The sequence below is a fragment of the Euprymna scolopes genome, chromosome 43, assembly GCF_053919585.1.
Source record: "Euprymna scolopes isolate OS-2025 chromosome 43, ASM5391958v1, whole genome shotgun sequence".
NCBI lineage: Eukaryota > Metazoa > Mollusca > Cephalopoda > Sepiida > Sepiolidae > Euprymna > Euprymna scolopes.
Window position 1 is genome coordinate 50441632 of NC_136524.1, and position 18458 is coordinate 50460089.

At 34.4% G+C, this 18458-nt stretch overlaps 1 protein-coding gene across 2 annotated transcripts in view; it reads right to left on the reverse strand.

The window, feature by feature from the left end:
* The window catches only part of LOC145268341 (AH receptor-interacting protein-like), a 43531-nt gene extending 27543 nt beyond the window's left edge, over positions 1-15988 (reverse strand). Inside the window, exons 1-2 of one of the 2 annotated variants that reach the window (XM_080123849.1) lie at positions 15759-15988; positions 11527-11703 (exon numbers count right to left, since the gene is read on the reverse strand). In XM_080123849.1, the coding sequence (XP_079979975.1) occupies positions 11527-11703; positions 15759-15863 (282 nt within the window). In that variant the 5' untranslated portion in view covers positions 15864-15988. Of the gene's footprint in view, positions 1-11526; positions 11704-15681 lie in introns of both variants that reach the window. The other variant, XM_080123850.1, reaches the window with a different exon arrangement.
* Positions 15989-18458: the final 2470 nt, after the last annotated feature.

Genomic DNA, 18458 nt, shown 5'->3' on the forward strand with positions numbered 1-18458 from the left:
CCGAGCACTTGCCATGAAAATAACGATAAAGCAAAGACAAACTCGCAACATCTCTTCTGTAAGAAAGAGGTTGCAGGGAAGAGAAAAGGACATCCCCCCCACAAGGCTACGAAGTCTATTTTGAACTCTGTCAAGGTAGGATAAGTCCTTTCTAGCAGCTCCTGCCCAGATGTGGCAATAATACTCCATCTTTGGACGTACCTGGCTCTTACATAGATAGAGAATTGCATCAGTAGTGAGATATCTACTGGATTGATAGAAGGATCCCACCATTTTTCCAGCGGCCTTGGCAACAGATTTTATGTATATGTTCCATTTAAGATCAGGAGTAAAGGTCAAGCCCAGAAGCTTGTCAAAACATGAGGCCTCCTCAAGATGAGAGCCATTCATTTCAATTGATGCCAGATGGGGATCAGAGCATTGATGATGTAAAGATAAAAGCTTGGTTTTAGATGCATTAAAAGTAACAAGCCACCTCTTTCCCCATTGTACCACTTGCTCAAGATCAGAGGAGAGAGAATCAGAGAGAACTTGGTCGTTTACGGTCCTAGATGTGCTACCAGAGATAGTAGTGTCATCAGCATAGATGTCTACGAATGATGTAAGGATGTGATTTGGAAGATCATTAATATAGATCAGGAAGAGAGTAGGGCCCAGGATGGCCCCCTGAGGAACTCCAGCATTAATACTAAGCTTCTGATTTCTGCTCATCAACCACCACTCTTATGAACCTATCAGAGAGAAATGATTTAATAATTGAGAAGACATTTCCATTTGGGATCATGTCTAGGAAAGATTAACAAGATATTTGTTTGTTACATTTAAACTTCTGCATATCAGTACAGTCAAGGAAGCAGACAGCAGGAAGGGAATTCCAAAGTCTAGCTGTTTGAGGGAAGAAACTATTAGAATAGAAAGTTTTCTGGTATTTAGGGACAACAACAGTGAAGGGGTGAGATCTTATTGCTAAGCGGGTTTGTCGGAGATATGTACGTCGAGGGGGTACAAGTGAAATAAGTTCATCAGAAAACATTCCATTAAAACATTTGTAAAACATGCCCAAAAATGCAACATCGTGGTGATGGGACAGGGGCTGGAACTTAGTTGATAAAGTGGGACCGATTAGATTGACAACTCTTTTGTGGACTTTATCTAAGAGGGAGAGACTAGTGGTAGATGCACCAGCCCAGATGTGGCAACAACACTCCATGCATGGGTGAATGGTGGCCTTGTAAAGGTACAGGATACTCTCAAGAGTGAGGTAGTCTTCTAGCTTGGAAGAGGGAACCCATCTTCTTTGCAGCAGCCTTTGCAATGTCCTCTATGTATTTGTTCCAGTTCATATTGCCCGCAAATGTTAGGCCAAGGAGTTTGAAGGTAGAATTCTCAGGTAGGGTGCTATTTGTTATGGAAGTAGGGGGTTGGAGAGGCGTCTTGTAATTGTTAAAGGAGAGCAGTTTAGTTTTACTAGCATTAAATGTTACCATCCATTTGCGGCCACATTTGCGCTATAGTCTGAAGGTCATTTTCTAACAATTCTGCCATTGTCATAGATTTATGTACATCTGCTCTCCCTCATGCATATTATAGAGCACTGTATAATCAGCAAATATACCTATCTTGGGCACAATATTATCAGGGAGGTCATTTATGAATATCAGGAATGATAAGGGTCCAAGGATCGACCCCTGAGGCACTCCTGCATTAATGTTATGCTGCTTGGATGTATGTCTGTCAATAACAACCTGTATGCTTCTATTGTCTAAGAAGGATCTAATTATATTTAGTATACGTCCAGTTATACCATACAATTTAATTTTCATTAGCAGCCCTTTATGCCAGACTTTGTCAATGGCCTTGGATATATTAAGGGATACAGCTTTGGCTTTGCTTGCCTTATCCAGTACATGGTAAATGCGTTCAGAGATGACTGTTAAAATATCTGCAGTAGAACAACATTGCCTGAATTCATACTGTTTGTCAGAGAGAAGATTTGCTTTTGCGAGGTGGTGAACTAGTGCTTGATTAATTAAGGTCTCAAAGATTTTAGCGAAGAGTGGCAGGAGACTAATGGGACAATAATTGAGAGGGTCTGTTCTTTCACCAGAACTCTTGTACACTGGTACCACAGAGGCCATCTTCCAGCTATTAGGGAAGCCAGATTCAGCAAGGCATTTATTGTAGAGCTTGGAAAATATGGGGGCTAGCTCGGCTGAACATTTCTTAATTAGTAATACAGGGATGAGATCAGGCCCACACGTCTTTGAGGTGTCTAAGTTTTTTATATCACGGACATGAGAAGGGGTGATTTTTACATCATCTAATATGGCTTCACTCTGTATAGGGAAATTTGGAGGGAGTTGTTTGTTGGCTCTAAGGTGGAGTTGGAGGCAAATCGCCAGGCAAGCAGTTCCGCCTTCTCCATTGCCGTACATGCAACCTTCTGGTTGTTGCTCAGTGGAGGAATTACTGATTGCCCTTTATTCACTACACTATTATAGATTTTCCAGAAATCACGAGTTCCTATCTTTTGCGATTCTATGCGTTCCCTGATTATTTCAGCATGCTTTCTTTTAGCTGTTGCTATTTCACTCTTACAATGATTTCTAGCATCTACAAACTTTTGCCTATTTGTATTTGACTTATGACGTACAAACTGGCAGAATGCATGCTGTCTTTGTGCAATGGCAGCTGCACAATCTGCAGTGAACCATGGGGGTGAGCGGGGCTTGCTATAATACTTCCGTGTAGGAACATGTGGGTCAATGCCTGCTTTGCACCATTCAGTTGTCTCATTGGCACACTGTTCAGCAGGAAGAGAGAAGATATCGATCCATGGGGCATCTCGGATGTGTTCTCTAATGCTTTCCAGTCAGCCCTGTTGTAATACCTTGTTGTTTTGAGCAATGGTTCCTCACCTTGAGGTTGGGATTTAAATATGATGTACATTGATACTACTAGGTGGTCTACGTTTCCAAGTGGACTGTGAGCATTAGTCACACAATCCTCAGGTACTGTGGTGAGGAATAGGTCTAGAAGTGAAGCCTGCTGAGGTTCACGATCTGGTAAGCGAGTTGGAAACATTACTGTCTGTGTAAGGGAATGGGCTATATAGAAGCTATAAGTGGAGTGTCTAGCTACATCTGTGTAACCTGAGAAATCAAACCAATTTTTTATGTGGGCATTAAAGTCACCAAACACATGTATTTGAGCGTTACTATGGAAGGAGAGTGCTGCATCTATACTATCAAAGACATGATCGATTAGGGTACAATCCTGACTTGAGGGAGAATGGTAGAGAAAATATAAGTAACTAACGCAGTGATGAAATGTTAGTCGAAAGCACATAAAAGCCTGGTCATCCGATTCAAGATTTTTCTCTCTAGTTTAAAGAAGAGTGCCACAGCCTGTGCATATATGTATCCGTGTCCTTATGGCAAAATGGGAGGTATCCTGTCATGTTAAAGTAGTTAGAGGGGATTGAAAATTGTAAGTTTGTTTCACTTAATGCTAAGATATCCAAGGAGTTTACTAAAAAGTAAGACTCTACATCATCTAGATTACCTTTAAGCCCATGGATATTTGTGAAAGCGAGCTTCAATGGTGAAGGCGAATTGGTTTTGTTTGGGTGGTTGTCTGATTTTATCATGATATTTGTTTGGGTTGTCATTTCATTACGTTTTTGTTTAATGTAAGGTTGGGGGGAAGAGTGTTCAGTAAAGTAGGCCGGTTTGGATGCCAAGTATACATACAGTGGACCATTAGCTGAATCCTGTCTAGAAAGTTGTGGCCTTGTGAAAGCCCATCAGAGATAGCAGCAGAGTCTCTTTCTATGCGCGACATGGCGCTAGAACTATACTGATATTATACAACTGATGATAGAGCAGCCGCTCTAAGCGCTAACAAAGAGTTAGGGCTCCTGTACTGTCAGTCAGAAACAGCAGCCAGACAAACTGTCAATCAGGTACCCTCAACCTCTCAAACAAGACCAGTCCAAACAAGTCGAGTGAGCACAAGTGGCATGCAAGCAAACCCAATTTGCTCAGTTTCTTAGAGAAAGAGAAATTTAAAATAGGGAATAGGGGAACGGCGTTTAAGAAAGAAGGCCAAACACAGAGTAGCTCAGGTGAGTCTCTGGTATTGTACCTCTATGCCTGGCTCATAGACAAAGAAGGAGTGTGAAAGCCAGCAATAGGCAAAGCCTATCTACTATGTTTTTAACTAAAATAATCAAATTTTATAAGCGAGAGCTGGTTTTGATTTGCCATGTTGTTTTTAAATAAAGGGAGACAATTCAATTCGAAATACCAATATTAAAATCAGCCTTGTAATAGATACACTTTACTATTAAAATCGTTAACAATCATTGAAAAATGATTTTCTACACAAAAATTAAATATTTATTTTCATTATGTTATCGTCCCATGTTTTGCCATTTTGAAAATTTGGATCTTGTTCAGAATTCAACCAAATTAAAAAAAAATATGAAAACTGTTCTTTATATAATAGATAATTAATAATATTTTTACAAGTAATTTGGAATTATGCAACGTTGATGAGGAAAGTATTTGATATTTTTTAAATCAGGACATTTTGGTTAACAAGCATTTTAGTAAAATATTTTTTTTTTCAAAAGAAGGACTTCTGACCAATACTTGAAATAAATAACAATAAATTTATATTAAAATTCTATCGGAGTATTTTTGCCACATTTACAGCATATCAACCCTTACACATTCTGAGGTTATTTAATGCCAAATCCAAAGATTTTGAAGAAAGATTTTTTAATAGAATATATTTATTGTTTTCAAGTTGGTTTCTATTTAACCCATAGTTGGGACCCTAACAGGTACTACCACTCTGGGTCAGAGTGGACCTGGGAGCAATGGCAATTAAAGGGTGGCTCCACATTCCCCAAAGCCCGCAAGCTGGAGCCTCACCACTGGATATAGTTTAAGGTCGTATTCAGGACCAGCATCTGGGTAGGAAATGGGTGGTATGCCCTACCCAGCCTTGATAGAGTTCAAAACCGGTTTTGAAACCTAGTAGGTGATGCTTTTTTCTCTTCCTGCAACCTCTTTCCTACAAATGAGACGTTGCGAGCCTGTCTCTTCTCTATCGTTATTTTCATGGCAAGTACTTGACTGAATTTTCATCTAAGGTTCTCCCGTGCCAAACTTTCACAAAAAAACACTCAACTAACTACAACCACTATAAACGATTTCCCACACTCTCTGTTTATGCCTAAATCTAAATGCAGATTCCATCAACAAAGCTTCTTTTCCAGAAGTGCCTGCCTGTGGAACACTGTTCCGCTGTCCTGCTTCCCAGTTGAATACAACGTAGTAGTCTTCAAATCCAATGTAAACAAGTTCTTGTTGAGCCATGCCTATACATAATCAAGCTTTATCCAATTTACACCATTAGCGATTACTACACTCGCACCTTACATTCATCAACTATTATCCTCCAGTGGCCTTTAGGCCTTGATAAGTGGTGACTCCATAGTTAAAAAAAAACAAAACAGATTAAACACTACAAAAGGGTTAATTTTAAGAGGTTATGTAGTTTGCCTGAAGCATTGTTTAGTGTGTATATAAAGGAAATTTAAATTTATAGAAAAAAATACAATGCAGAAGTGTAATAAATAGACACAAACTGAATCAAATTAAGATATGATGTGGAATGAGTTATGCACATTCATTTTTATCAATACAATAAATATATATATATATATATATATATATATATATATATATATATATATACTAGACTACCCGTGACCCGTTGGGTCAGTATGTTATATTAGCTATGGAATTCATGTATGAGCGTGACACTTGTGACATAAAGAAAATAGTTATTATTGACATAACAGAAACATTTCTATGAAAGTATATTAAAATGAAAAATCACGGATGAATCACTCAAACATGAAAAAAAAATCCTCACTATTCGTGTAAAGTTACCTATTTTTCCAAATAATCGCTCCAAAATCGAAAATTAAACATTATTTTCCTACGAATCGAATGCTGACGAAAGTCATTTAGCAGCAAAAATGCACATGAACCTACTGATGAGAAATATAAGAATGAAAAACCCATATTGGAATCCTTTCAACCAAAAGAATAGTTGTAAAACACCCTCAATCTTTCCATGTTAAATAATAATTTTGAAATAGTAATGTTAATATTTCAGTGCGCAGGTCAAAATCTGCAAAAGAAGTAATTTGTATTTATTTGTTTACGTTGTTATGGGTTAATGTTTATGCCCGCATGCGCAACCGGATGTCGTAAACCGGAAAGTGGGTTACATCACTCGTTACAAGGTCATTTGAGTTTTATAATTATATATATATATATACATACACACATATATATTTATATATACATATATATACACACACGCATATATATACACATACACACACACACACATATATATATATATATATATATATATATATATATATATATGAGATAAGACACTGATAAAATTCAGATGAAAAATCCTGATAAATATTACTTGAAGTAATACTTTCACGGCGATCCTAGCCAAAAAGGAAAAGCTCAATATTTAAGAATAGAGCAATATATAAGTTTTGTGGTTAAATTTTAAATTCTAAAAAAATAACATATAGCGACATATATTCGATTTAAGAATTTATTGCTTTTTCAATGGCTCATATCATCAGAGGAAATGAAATGCGGTTAGCAAAATGTTCAGCTGCGAATGGATGCTATTTTGCTTTTCAGCACAATTATTGAAAATAGTTTTTTTAGTGGTTGTGGATAAGGAATATCACTTTCTCCCATGGGTCTATTTTCTGCCCACCCAGATTTATAACCCTGAACGACATTGGACTCCTTCCGATAATGGACTACCCAGGTTGTATCAACTTCTATTTTCGTATAATTTTCTCCATATAATTATCCACAACCACTCAAAAAACTATTTTCAATAATTGTGCTGAAAAGCAAAATAGCGTCCATTTGCAGCTGAACATTTTGCTAACCGCATTTCATTTCCGATGATGATATGAGCCATTGTTGAAAATTCATGGATTAAGGAAATTAAAATAACACCTTCTATATATTCCTTTATCAAGCGATAAATTCTTAAATCGAATATATGTTTCTATATGTTGTTTTTTCAGAATTTAAAATTGAACCACGAAACTTATATAAATACAATATATACACACACATACATATTCACACATATATATACACACAGACATATATATATATATACACACACACACACACACACACACACACACACACATATATATATATATATATATATATATATATATATACATACACACACACACACATATATATACAGGTCCTGGATATGACCTTAAACTATATCCAGTGGTGAGGCCCCAGCTTGCGGGCTTTGAGGAGTGTGGAGCCACCCTTTAATTACCATTGCTCCCAGGTCCACTCTGACCTGGAGTGGTAGTATGTGTTAGAGTCCCAACTATGGGTTAAATAGAAACCGACTTGAAAACAACAAATATATTCTATTAAAAAATGTTTCTTCAAAATCTTTGGATTTGGCATTAAATAACCTGAAAAGGGTTGATATGCCGTAAAACAAAAACAACCAACCATCATACATACACATACACACATATATTATATATATATATTTCTGTGGAAATATACTTTATTTCCTTTTAATATATACCAATCCTTATTTAAGAAGCTCAATGTAATTACAGAGCAATATAGTGAATGAATGACATATTCCCAAGTTCATAATGTTCACCATCTTACAATTTATTCCTTTAATTCAGTTGACATTTACAATTCTCAGTATCTGTTTCGTAGCACAAAATCATTCACTTAATTATTATATCAATCAGTGAATCTATTTTGCCCTTAACTCATCAGAAGAAATATCCATCAAAAGGAAATAAAGTGTGTTTTGACATGATTAAAATCCGAAAATTGGAAGAGAAGCTGTAAATACCGTATAATATGTTTCCATTACACCATTTTGAATTTTTGTGCTACGAAACAGATACTGTCAAGAATTGTAAATGTTAACTGAATTAAAGGAATAAATTATAAGATGGTCAACATAATGAGCATTGGAATATAGACTTTTGTCATTCATTCCCTAAATATATGTGTGTGTGCATATATATATATATATATATATATATATATATATATATATATATATATAGTAATTTTTATACTTTATATATATTGTGCTTTTATTTGTGTTAGCATAATCAAATGAAAGATCCATATTCAGGAAACTGTTTTTTTTTAATTTCTTGTTACGTCATCATCTCCACCATTCCCAGCCAATTTGAGGTAGCATAACAGATTTGGTTGCTATGGTAACTAACAACCAATCAAAAAAGATCGTTGCAACATTCCTTACAAATTCTGAGAATTTTTTGAACACAGTAATTTTATAACTTTTGTTTTACTGAACGAAAATTAATCATTTTTTTTTTCAAAACATAGCTATAATATGAGAAAGTGATCTATGAACTGTAAAAATTGTTTGGAATTTGCTCGCAAATGAGTAATATGCATATATCTCTCTCTATATATATATATCTCTATATATCTCTTTCTCTTTCTCTCTTTATATATATATATATATATATATATATATATATATATATGCACACACACATATATATATATATCTATATAGCTCTTTCTCTCTCTCTCTCTCTCTCTCTCTCTCTCTATATATATATATATATATATATATATATATATATATATATAAATGTAAAAAATATGTTTGTTCATTATCGATAACCTAAAATACTACTGAACCAATTACCTCGCCATTTTTTCAATAGCGTTTTTATCTAATGCAAGCATGTTTTTATATATTTAAGATCAAATAGTATTTTTTTTTAATTTTTGGGAAATCGTTTCTTTTCAGCAAAAATCGACTACTTTTGAACATGACAAAAATTTGTGTGTTTTCATTTTTTTTCTTAACGATTGTTTTACCATTTCACTTTACACTAATATTGTTTATTTTTATATATTTACTATCAAATAATAATAATAATAAAAAATCCTATCGCTTGACAATTGCCGAAAAATAACACATACGTAAAAACCAATACCAATTGTTACAAGAATAAGACAGAAATGGTTACGGTAAATCGTTGTTTCTTTTTAATTTTGTTATATTTTTATTTACTTTTTTTTCTGGTGATTTTATTATACATTCAGTATTTTCATTGAGTAGTGTTTTTAGGCTTTGATAATCGGCGAAAGCAGACGGTTGATGTCATGTTTCAAGCACAGCCAAGCGGCCAGTTAGTTGCGTCTGGTTCAAATTCTGCACAAGTACTGGTCAGTTTTTAATATGTGGAAAATCTAGCTCCCAAAAAAGGGGTACTCTGAATAGGAACAAAAGTAAAAATTGCCTCAGTCTAGAAGGATTTCTCCTCCACTGACCGAGGACAAAAATGGTAAAATGTAGATCACCTTCAGTTTCTCTTTCTCTCTCTCCATCCATCTCTTCCTCTCTCTCTCTCTCCATCGTTCTCTCTCTATCACCCTCTCTATCTCTCTTTGAGCCCCTTTCTCTCTCTCAATCCCTCTATATCTCTTCTCCCCCTCTCTCACTTTCTCTCTCTTCCTCTGTCTCTATCTCTCAATCCCTTTATCTCTCCATCTTCCTCTCTTTCTCTATTTCCCTCTCTCCGTCTCTTTTTCTATCTCAATCTCTCTATCTATCCATCTCTAATCTCTCATCCTATTTTAGCAACCTAAATTAATTACACCAAATAAGGCCTTGTCAAAACATGGATAAATCCTATTTTAGTCACCTAAATTACTTACACTGAGAATAGAAAGTTATTTGAAAATTACTGATAATTAGAACAGCACCAGAAGTAACTGGTAAAACCTTTCTAACTAAATTGATTTTCATAGCCATTCAATCACAAAATGACATAGCCTTAGCTCTTGCTGCACACGTAATAGCTGCGACCATACTACTAGGTAGAAGAACTACTCATTCTGCTTTGAAATTATTATTAAACATTCAGTTTTTCCAAACTCCTATGTTCAATATCTCCAAAACATCCAGCATTGAAAAAATATTACAGAAATGCATAAAAAATCACTTGAGACTACTTGATCAATCCTTGCAAGATTTGTGTGGCAATGTCAGACCATCTGGGAATAAAGTAATATTGTTTCATTGCAAATGAAATAAATGCGTGCCTCAAATACTCTAATTTTCAGTGCCATGTGAAGACATTAAACTTAATTCAAAACATGCATATCCAGTTGCAGGATACTCGATCAGCAGAGAAATTTTTGTATCAATTGTGGGAAATTGGGATTGGAAAAGTGCTGGCTGATCCGAGTTAAGGGTGAATTTCTTTGACTTCTGTAAGTTAGTTATATCAAAAGAAGAGTTGGTAAAAAAAGTTTATCCAGATATTTTTTTTTTTTTTTACATAGGCGTCACCACTTATCAAGGCCAAGAGACCACTCGTGGATAAGGGTTAAAGAGTGTACAGTAGAAATTGGACAATATAGTAACCGTTAGTAATGGAGATTCGGTAAATTTGTTAACTTATATGGAACGGCTCATCAAAAACTTGTTTACACTAGACTTGAAGACAACCATATTGTAGTCAGCTGGAAAGCAGAAAAACGGAAGGCAATTCCATAGGCGTGCAGTTCTAAGTTCTATTTAAATTAATTATAAGAATTTCAGTTGGCTAAGTGATTGAGCTATTCTTGCAGCTCAAAACAAAGACGTCCATGAACTTAATGATATTATTCAGCTTAAAATTCCAAGCGAGGTAGTCCATACAAGTCCATCGACACTGTTGTGGAAGCAGATGAAGTTGTTAATTATCCAACAGAATTTTTGAATTCACTAGATTTGCCAGGAATGCCACCGCATGCACTGCAATTGAAAATTGGCGTATCAATTATCATGTTGTGAAATATAAATGATATGGCCCATGGCTTACACATAAAAATTAATGAACAAAATCATAGAAGCAACAATCTTAACAGGACCTCTATGATTGATTCCACCAGATAGGCCATTTCACTTTAGGAGATTGCAATTCCCAATTCGATTGTTGTTTGCAACCGCCATTAACAAAGCTCAGAGACAATCTTTACAATTGTGTGGCTTACATCTACACACTGACTGTTTCTCACATGGACAATTTATGTTGTGTGTTCCAGAGTCAGCAAACCAGAAAATCTTTATATCGGCTTAAAAAATGGAACAACAAAAAATTGTGTATCCATAAGTACTGGGAAATTAAGTAAATAAGAAAAATACATTTTCTCATTTTGGAATTTTTTCCATTTCGGCAAATTGAGTCACAGCAATATATCAGCACAGTTAGAAGTTGGGTTCGTCAATTTCAGAGTGGCAACAGAGATGAGAGTGACAAAGCGCACTCCAGACGCCCATGCACAGCCAAATCTCCATTCTGTTACTCAAAACTTAGTGAATATGTTGCTAAAATAATTAAAAAGAGTAGTAGATTACCTTTGCATCGACTAGATATTCAGAAACTTCATTTAATTTCATGGATTTGACACATTTTTCCCAAATCTCAAACGTAAACTTTTTTCCCAACAGCAGTTCCATGGGTGCGTTTCCTGCCTTTCGGCTATCATCTATAACAGTACCATCTGCTTTTCGGGTTTGATACTGGAACGTTAGCTACAAAAAAAAAAAAAATAAAATAAAATAAAAAAATGATTAAAAAAAAACATTGATAATTCAACATTCTGAAAACAGAAGTATTTTAATGGGTTTTGAAACTATTCAAAACAAAAAAAGGTGCTTTTTCAGAATTTAATCTAATTAAAAACAATAAAAAATTACAGAAAAATCTTTACGATGTACATATACCTGTCACGAAACAAAGATGTCATATTCCCCAAAAAATCATGTAAATTGATCAAGTAGATTTTTTTTTAAACTAAGAAAATCAAATTTAATGAGTTAGCAAAAAGAGACTGTCTCGTGTCACTATCTTGAAAAAAAAAAATCAAGGGCACATAAGTCCACGATAATTAAAACTTGCGAGATCAGCCTCGTAATGCTACCGATTTCACATTAGTTAATTTTTAAAAAAGTGTATTGACAATAGTATGTTATAGAAGTATTCATCATGATTCTGGGTCCATAACTGCCACCAATAGCTGTCATGACGCTTAGTTATCACTATATTGTGCTTACGTATGTCTGTTTGTTCCTGAAAAAAGATAGATTAGTTTATTCAATAGCAATAACATTGGAAATGTCTGAAAGATTCCCCCCTCCTCTCCAGCAACATTTGGCCTAGTTGACCTTCAAAAGAATGAATAATTAAAATATGTTTTTAGATATTATTTATTCAGGCCAATGTTGATCTAAAATATAACAACTTTGTGGGTGTTTGTTTTGTAGTTTTATTTTACTTTTGACTGGACATACAATCATACATTGTGTCCATTTCTTTTGGTATTCACTAAAATGTTGGATAAAATTGATTCTTGATCTGAAAATGGTACATCTTGGTCCTGAAATAAAAAATGCATATTTAATCATGATGGGCTCCCTTTACTGTGCTAAAAAAATACTTACATATGACAGTATTTTATATCTTTAAAGCTACCCTTTGCCCATGCATGGAATATTGTTGCCACATCTGAGTCGGTGCATCAACTACTAGTCTCTCTCTATTGAATAGGGTTAAAAAAATAGTCTTCAATAGGTCTCTCACTCTCAACCAAGCTCCAACTCCCATACCATTGCCACAATGTCACATCCTTGTGTTTGTTTTGCAAGTACTTTGATGGAATTTGCTCTGATGAACTTATCGTAGCCATGCCGTCGCCTCGGCAAACGACGACAAGGTCTACTCAAACAGAATATAGCGACACGCAGTGCGTGTTTGCTCCCCAAGCATAAACCCAGTTGTACGTGCGGCTGTATAAAAATCGTTTCAGCTATGCGCACATTTCCTTTCTACACCCACACAAATTCTACGGGTATAAAAAGTAAGATTTTGTCTTTTCGCCCGGACGTAGTTGTAAGCACCCCACATGACACAGGCCCTGATTTTCGTCCAATCGTTGTTTGAAAATAAACACATTTTTGTAAATGTTTTTATTTTACAGTCTTCAGGAGCCGGTTGAGATCTTTAAAAAGTCAGTCGAGCTTAGCCAGCATGCTGTAAACAACAACACCAATCCGTTCACAGGACGTTAAATTTGTGCGCACCCGTTATTTAATTCTCCACGTGGAAATGGACTTTTTACCCTTTTCTTATTCTTCTGCTGAAGTAATCAATCGACTTTTATGTTGTTTAATTATTTCTAAAAAGGACTGGTTATTTTTAACCATGAACTTGGACTTTTTCTACTTCATTCCATAAGAACATTTTATTACCTCAGTCGCAGCAAGAGACTCTCAAGCAAGGGGGTAACTTTCCGCTTTTTCTTTTTATATTTCTTTTTCATTTATGAGGAAATAAATTTTATATAAAATTTATCCTCCGCTATTTGTTTTGGTTGTTCAACTCCATTTTTCATATTTTATTTTATTATTTATTCATTATTTTTTTTTTTTACGAGTTTGCGGGATTAACATCGACACCCATAGTCCCGTAACAAACTCATAGCATTGGTGCCCCCTCGATGTAAATATCCCTGACTAACAGCAAAATCATGTAGAGGTTCTGAAGAGTCTTCTACTCTAAAAGTTTCTTCCTTCGAACTGCTAGATTTTGGAATTCCCTCCCTGTTTCCTGCTTCCCCAACTGATGCAGAAGTTTCTATGTAATATGAACAAACATCTCGCTGCTCAACTCCCCACTATGAGTGTCCCTGTAGGGCATGGTCTCTAATTCATAATAGCCCCTTACGATTGAATAGCAATTTATCTTATTTGGGATAAAAATGAGAAAAAAAAAAAAAAATTTTTAACGAATTAAATCTTAATTTAGTTACTCTAATTATTGGCGGGATTTTTTTTTTTTTTTTTTTTTTTTTTGTTAGGACGCTTATTTTCATTTCAAAACAAACCAGAAAATAGTGAATGGTTTATTAATCAAAAAGGGATGACAAGGTTTTACTACCTCACCTATTTTTTTTTCTTTGTTTTCTTCCGACTTGATGATTCTTACCCATTAGATTATTGTATACAAACATATTTATTTACTTATTTTCAATAAAGGTTTTTGAATGATTTGGGAAATTTTAAGTGTTTGGAGTAAATGTGGTATTATGGTGATTGGCGATTTTTGTTAAGAGTAGTCATGTTTTCCGAGTGGAAACTCTAAACAAGCTACCATGACATGGTTACATCTGGAAATTTAACTAAACAGGTTACATGCCGTTCAAACGCTAACTGGTCAGAAAGTTGTAAATCATTTTTTTTTAAATTTATATGCAAAACTGACCCCCCCCCCCACACTAAATTCTAAAATAATTTTTTACACAAGTTTTTTTTTTTATCGTATTCATATAACCGCCTAAAAGAATTTCATTTTCAGGGGGTAGGGTGGAGTAAATTCAGTTGAATGTCCTCATGGGAGGGGGTAGGGGGTTAATTCTAATTAAATGTATAGGCCTAGACTTGCCCTTCACGAACCGTTCTAATTTCTCGATACAGAATTCTTCTTGCTTTGTGACATTCTTATTTATTATTCACTTGTGACACTTTTATCTGTGACAGTTGAAGCAGAAGCATACACCGGTGACCCCCCACCCTCACCAGTGCCACCACCAAAAAAAAGTATTAAATAAAAAATTAAAATTCAAAATAATTATTGATTGGCAACCTCCCTCCCAGACACACCTAAAAATCGGAGAGAAAAAAAAAAAAAAACAATCAAGAAAAAAATACACAAGAAAAAAAAAATTATTCAGTAACGCCGAGCGTTCCTAAGTCACAACTCGGGAAGTTTCCTAAGTAATGAAGTAAAACCTATTTTCAGAACAGAAATAAGGAAAATATAAAAAAAAAAAAAATTTTTTTAAATTATGATGTACGTAACCGTCATGGAATAAAAATGTCATATTCCAAAAATCACGTAAATTGATCAAGTAGTTTTTTTTTTTTTGTAACTATGGAAATCAAATTTTATGGCGAAGCGATACATTATATATTGATCCGCCATATTCAATAAATAAGGGGAGACAACTGAATTCGAACTATCGAGATCAAAATCAGCCGTGTAATGATTACAATTTCAATTTACTATTAAAATCGCTAAAAATCGAAATAAAAATTATATATATATATATATATATATATATATAAATTACTTGATAAATTTACGTGATTTTTGAAATATGACATCTTCACTCTGTGATGGGTACGATTTTTCTGCAATTTAGTTTTTAAAAATAGGTTTAATTTTAAATAAGCACACAAAATTCTTTCGATTAAAATGCGTGTTTGTGTTCGTGTGTGATCTTGTAGTTTACAAAAGAAAAAAAATCTAGATTTGTTTTATTTTATGGTTTTTGTTTATTAATATCACGAACATTTATTTTACAGCAGATGTCAGTCAAACTTAGACGGAGATATCTTTAAAGGTAAACAATTTATTGTTTTGAAAAAAATTGCTACACAATATTGACACATTTATATAGCATTTACTTAAACATGTATGATTGGTGACAGGTACTTTCAAAACATACTCACGCCGATGATGATCCGTGACATTCATCAACACAGCAATATGGTATAATGCTGTTAGAATAAGTAAAGGGTGTACCAACCTTGTATCCAACACCATCGCCGTAAGATGGAATTTCGCCTTGTCCAGGATAAAGGATTTTTTTCTGAATTCCTTGATCGAAGAGATTCTTTAAAATATCGGCCATTTTTTTTTTAAAGCTTGCTTACACAAGGGGGATAACTGTTGTTGTTACATATAGGACGTTTTGGCCAACGGACGATTTAGCCAGCCATTTTTTTCAAAGGTTTTTGATCAAATGTAAATAAATGAAATATTTGAAATAAAATTTTAATATTACACTTAAAAATACAAAATTAAGCTATCTTATCTTATACAAACGAAAGGTGCATTTTAACTTCTATTTAAAACATAGCTAGACCGTGTCCATAGCCTTTTAGCAAATGCCATTTATTCTTTGTGATGTCATAGTATTTGGCAACTGCCATTCATCCTTTATGACGTCATTCATTTTCAAGTAATACATATGCCGCTCCCCATTTGGGGGTACCAAATTGGTCAAACGGAAAATTATTCCCAACTCGCATTTAGGTAAAATGCACTTTCGTATAAATAATTGAATTTATTCAAAAAGTATTACAAACAAACAGACAAACAAATAACACACACACACAAACACACACACACATTATTTCATGGTTATGAGGGGTTTATGAAGCATAAAAACGATGTTATATATATATATATATATATATATATATATATATATATATATATATATGTGTGTGTGTGTGATAATGCAGAGGAGTTTCATTCATTAATAAACAACCTTTATTTGTTATCTTCGTTAGTAGAATGTACACGAGAGAAACAGGTTAGTAGGTTGAAGTGTTCTTGAGTAATGATAGAATTAATATCATGCCGGCTGGTTAAAGAAGAGAATAGTTCAGTTCCGTTTACATGTGTTTATAGCTAGTAGCCGTCAAAGCAAAGAAAGAAGGCCAAAGACTCCAGTGTGTTTGCATGTTGTTGTGGGTGGGTGAGTGTGTGTGTGTGTGGGTGTTTGTTCTTTAGCATGACAAAGAATTTTTGTGTTGGTACAGCACGTGGAAATAAATAGTCGTTCGAAGAGAGCCATGGCTAGCTTGTAGTACTCACGTTCGGCTGGGGGCAAAAGCCCCTGGTGATGTGTGCTCTGGGCCGAGCAACGAGAAAGAGACTTGGTAGTTTCAAATTTCGCCTTTTATATACTCTGTCACGTGATAGAGAGCTGGCTTGTGATTGGACAAGCCAGGGAGAAAATGAATTTCAAATCTCGTCGAGAGAAGTAGCTCCTGCCTGTGATGTAGCGGGTGTCGGCTGCTACATATATATAGTCTGTTTATTATACAAACATTATTGATTACATGCGTGCATATATGTTTCAGTGGGGTCCCAATTCAGGGACAACACTTCATCAGACCAAAAAAGAATTGATATTGAAACCGGTGTCAAGATTACATTGGTTTTTATAAGATTTGGATACGATCTACATTCCAAGGAAAATCAGAGTGTATACTTTGTGAATGTGAGCAGTAGGATTTTTTTAAGGTGGGGTGAGGGAAGGGGGGAAATTCTGTTTCTTGTGTTTAAACTGTTATTAGTAGGGAGGTGTTAGGTGATCATTTTTAGCTCGGTGGTTATTTATTGCCCTTGATTGTAAAATTTCCCACATCTTAGGTTGTTTTTATGGTTGAATATCTTTAATTAGTGGTGACTAATTTCCTTTTGACAAGTGTTATTCTTTATTTATTTATTTATTTATTTATTTTTTAGTCTTCATCTCTCGGTTTTTATTTGTTCATTTGTTTTTAGTTTTCTAGTTTTCAGAGTAGGGGTGAGGGGGAGAGAAGTGCCAATTCATGTGATTAAGCTGTTGACAATTGGGAGGAATTAGAATTCTAGTAGTCTGGTAGATATTTTTCTTGCTTTGATCTAAAGTACTTTTATATTATGCTAGGTTGTTTTTATGGTTGTCCCTTCTTTATTGCTGGCGACTTTCTATAGATAAGTGTTTTTATTTTTGTTTTTAATTTATTTATCTTTTTATTTATTTTATAGATATTAATTTACTTTTTTAATCTTTGCTATTTTTCATTCTTTCATTTGTTTTTAGTTATTCGGGTTTCTTATTTATTTACTTATTTATTTGTTTTTTATATAAGCTAAATGTTCTTATGTTCGGGTTAGTAGTTATTGTAAATGGATATGTGGGCCTATTAGTAAGATTTAAATAAACGTGGTATATTGGTAGTTATATTTTTCCCTATACAGTGATGTTTGGGGTAATTATTGTGGCAAAGGTATTTATAGGCATATTTTCAATGGTTGTCATTTTTTAATTTTTATTTTTCATTGTCAATGGTTTTTACTATATATATGACTTTGACTTGTTGGTACGCCCATGTTTGAAAGGAATATGTGGTTTTCATTTTCCAGTACTGTCTCTAGTTTGCACCTGTACTATTTGTTTGTATGCTTGAAAAGCAATCATTTGCAGAGTTACCAGTGTACTGCTTTTCCCGGGCAAGTGTGTTTGTCCTTGTATTATTATTATTATTATTCACTCACTTGGAGTTCTCACGCAGGGTATTAACAGTGATCACTCACTGACAACAACCTGTGGTGTTTCCTTGAGTCTGAGTGACAACAAATTTCCTCAAATTTCTAGTGCTCTCCACCTCTCTTGATAATCAGCACAGGTGACTATGTGTTATTTCAACAGCCGTTTACCATTGTATCG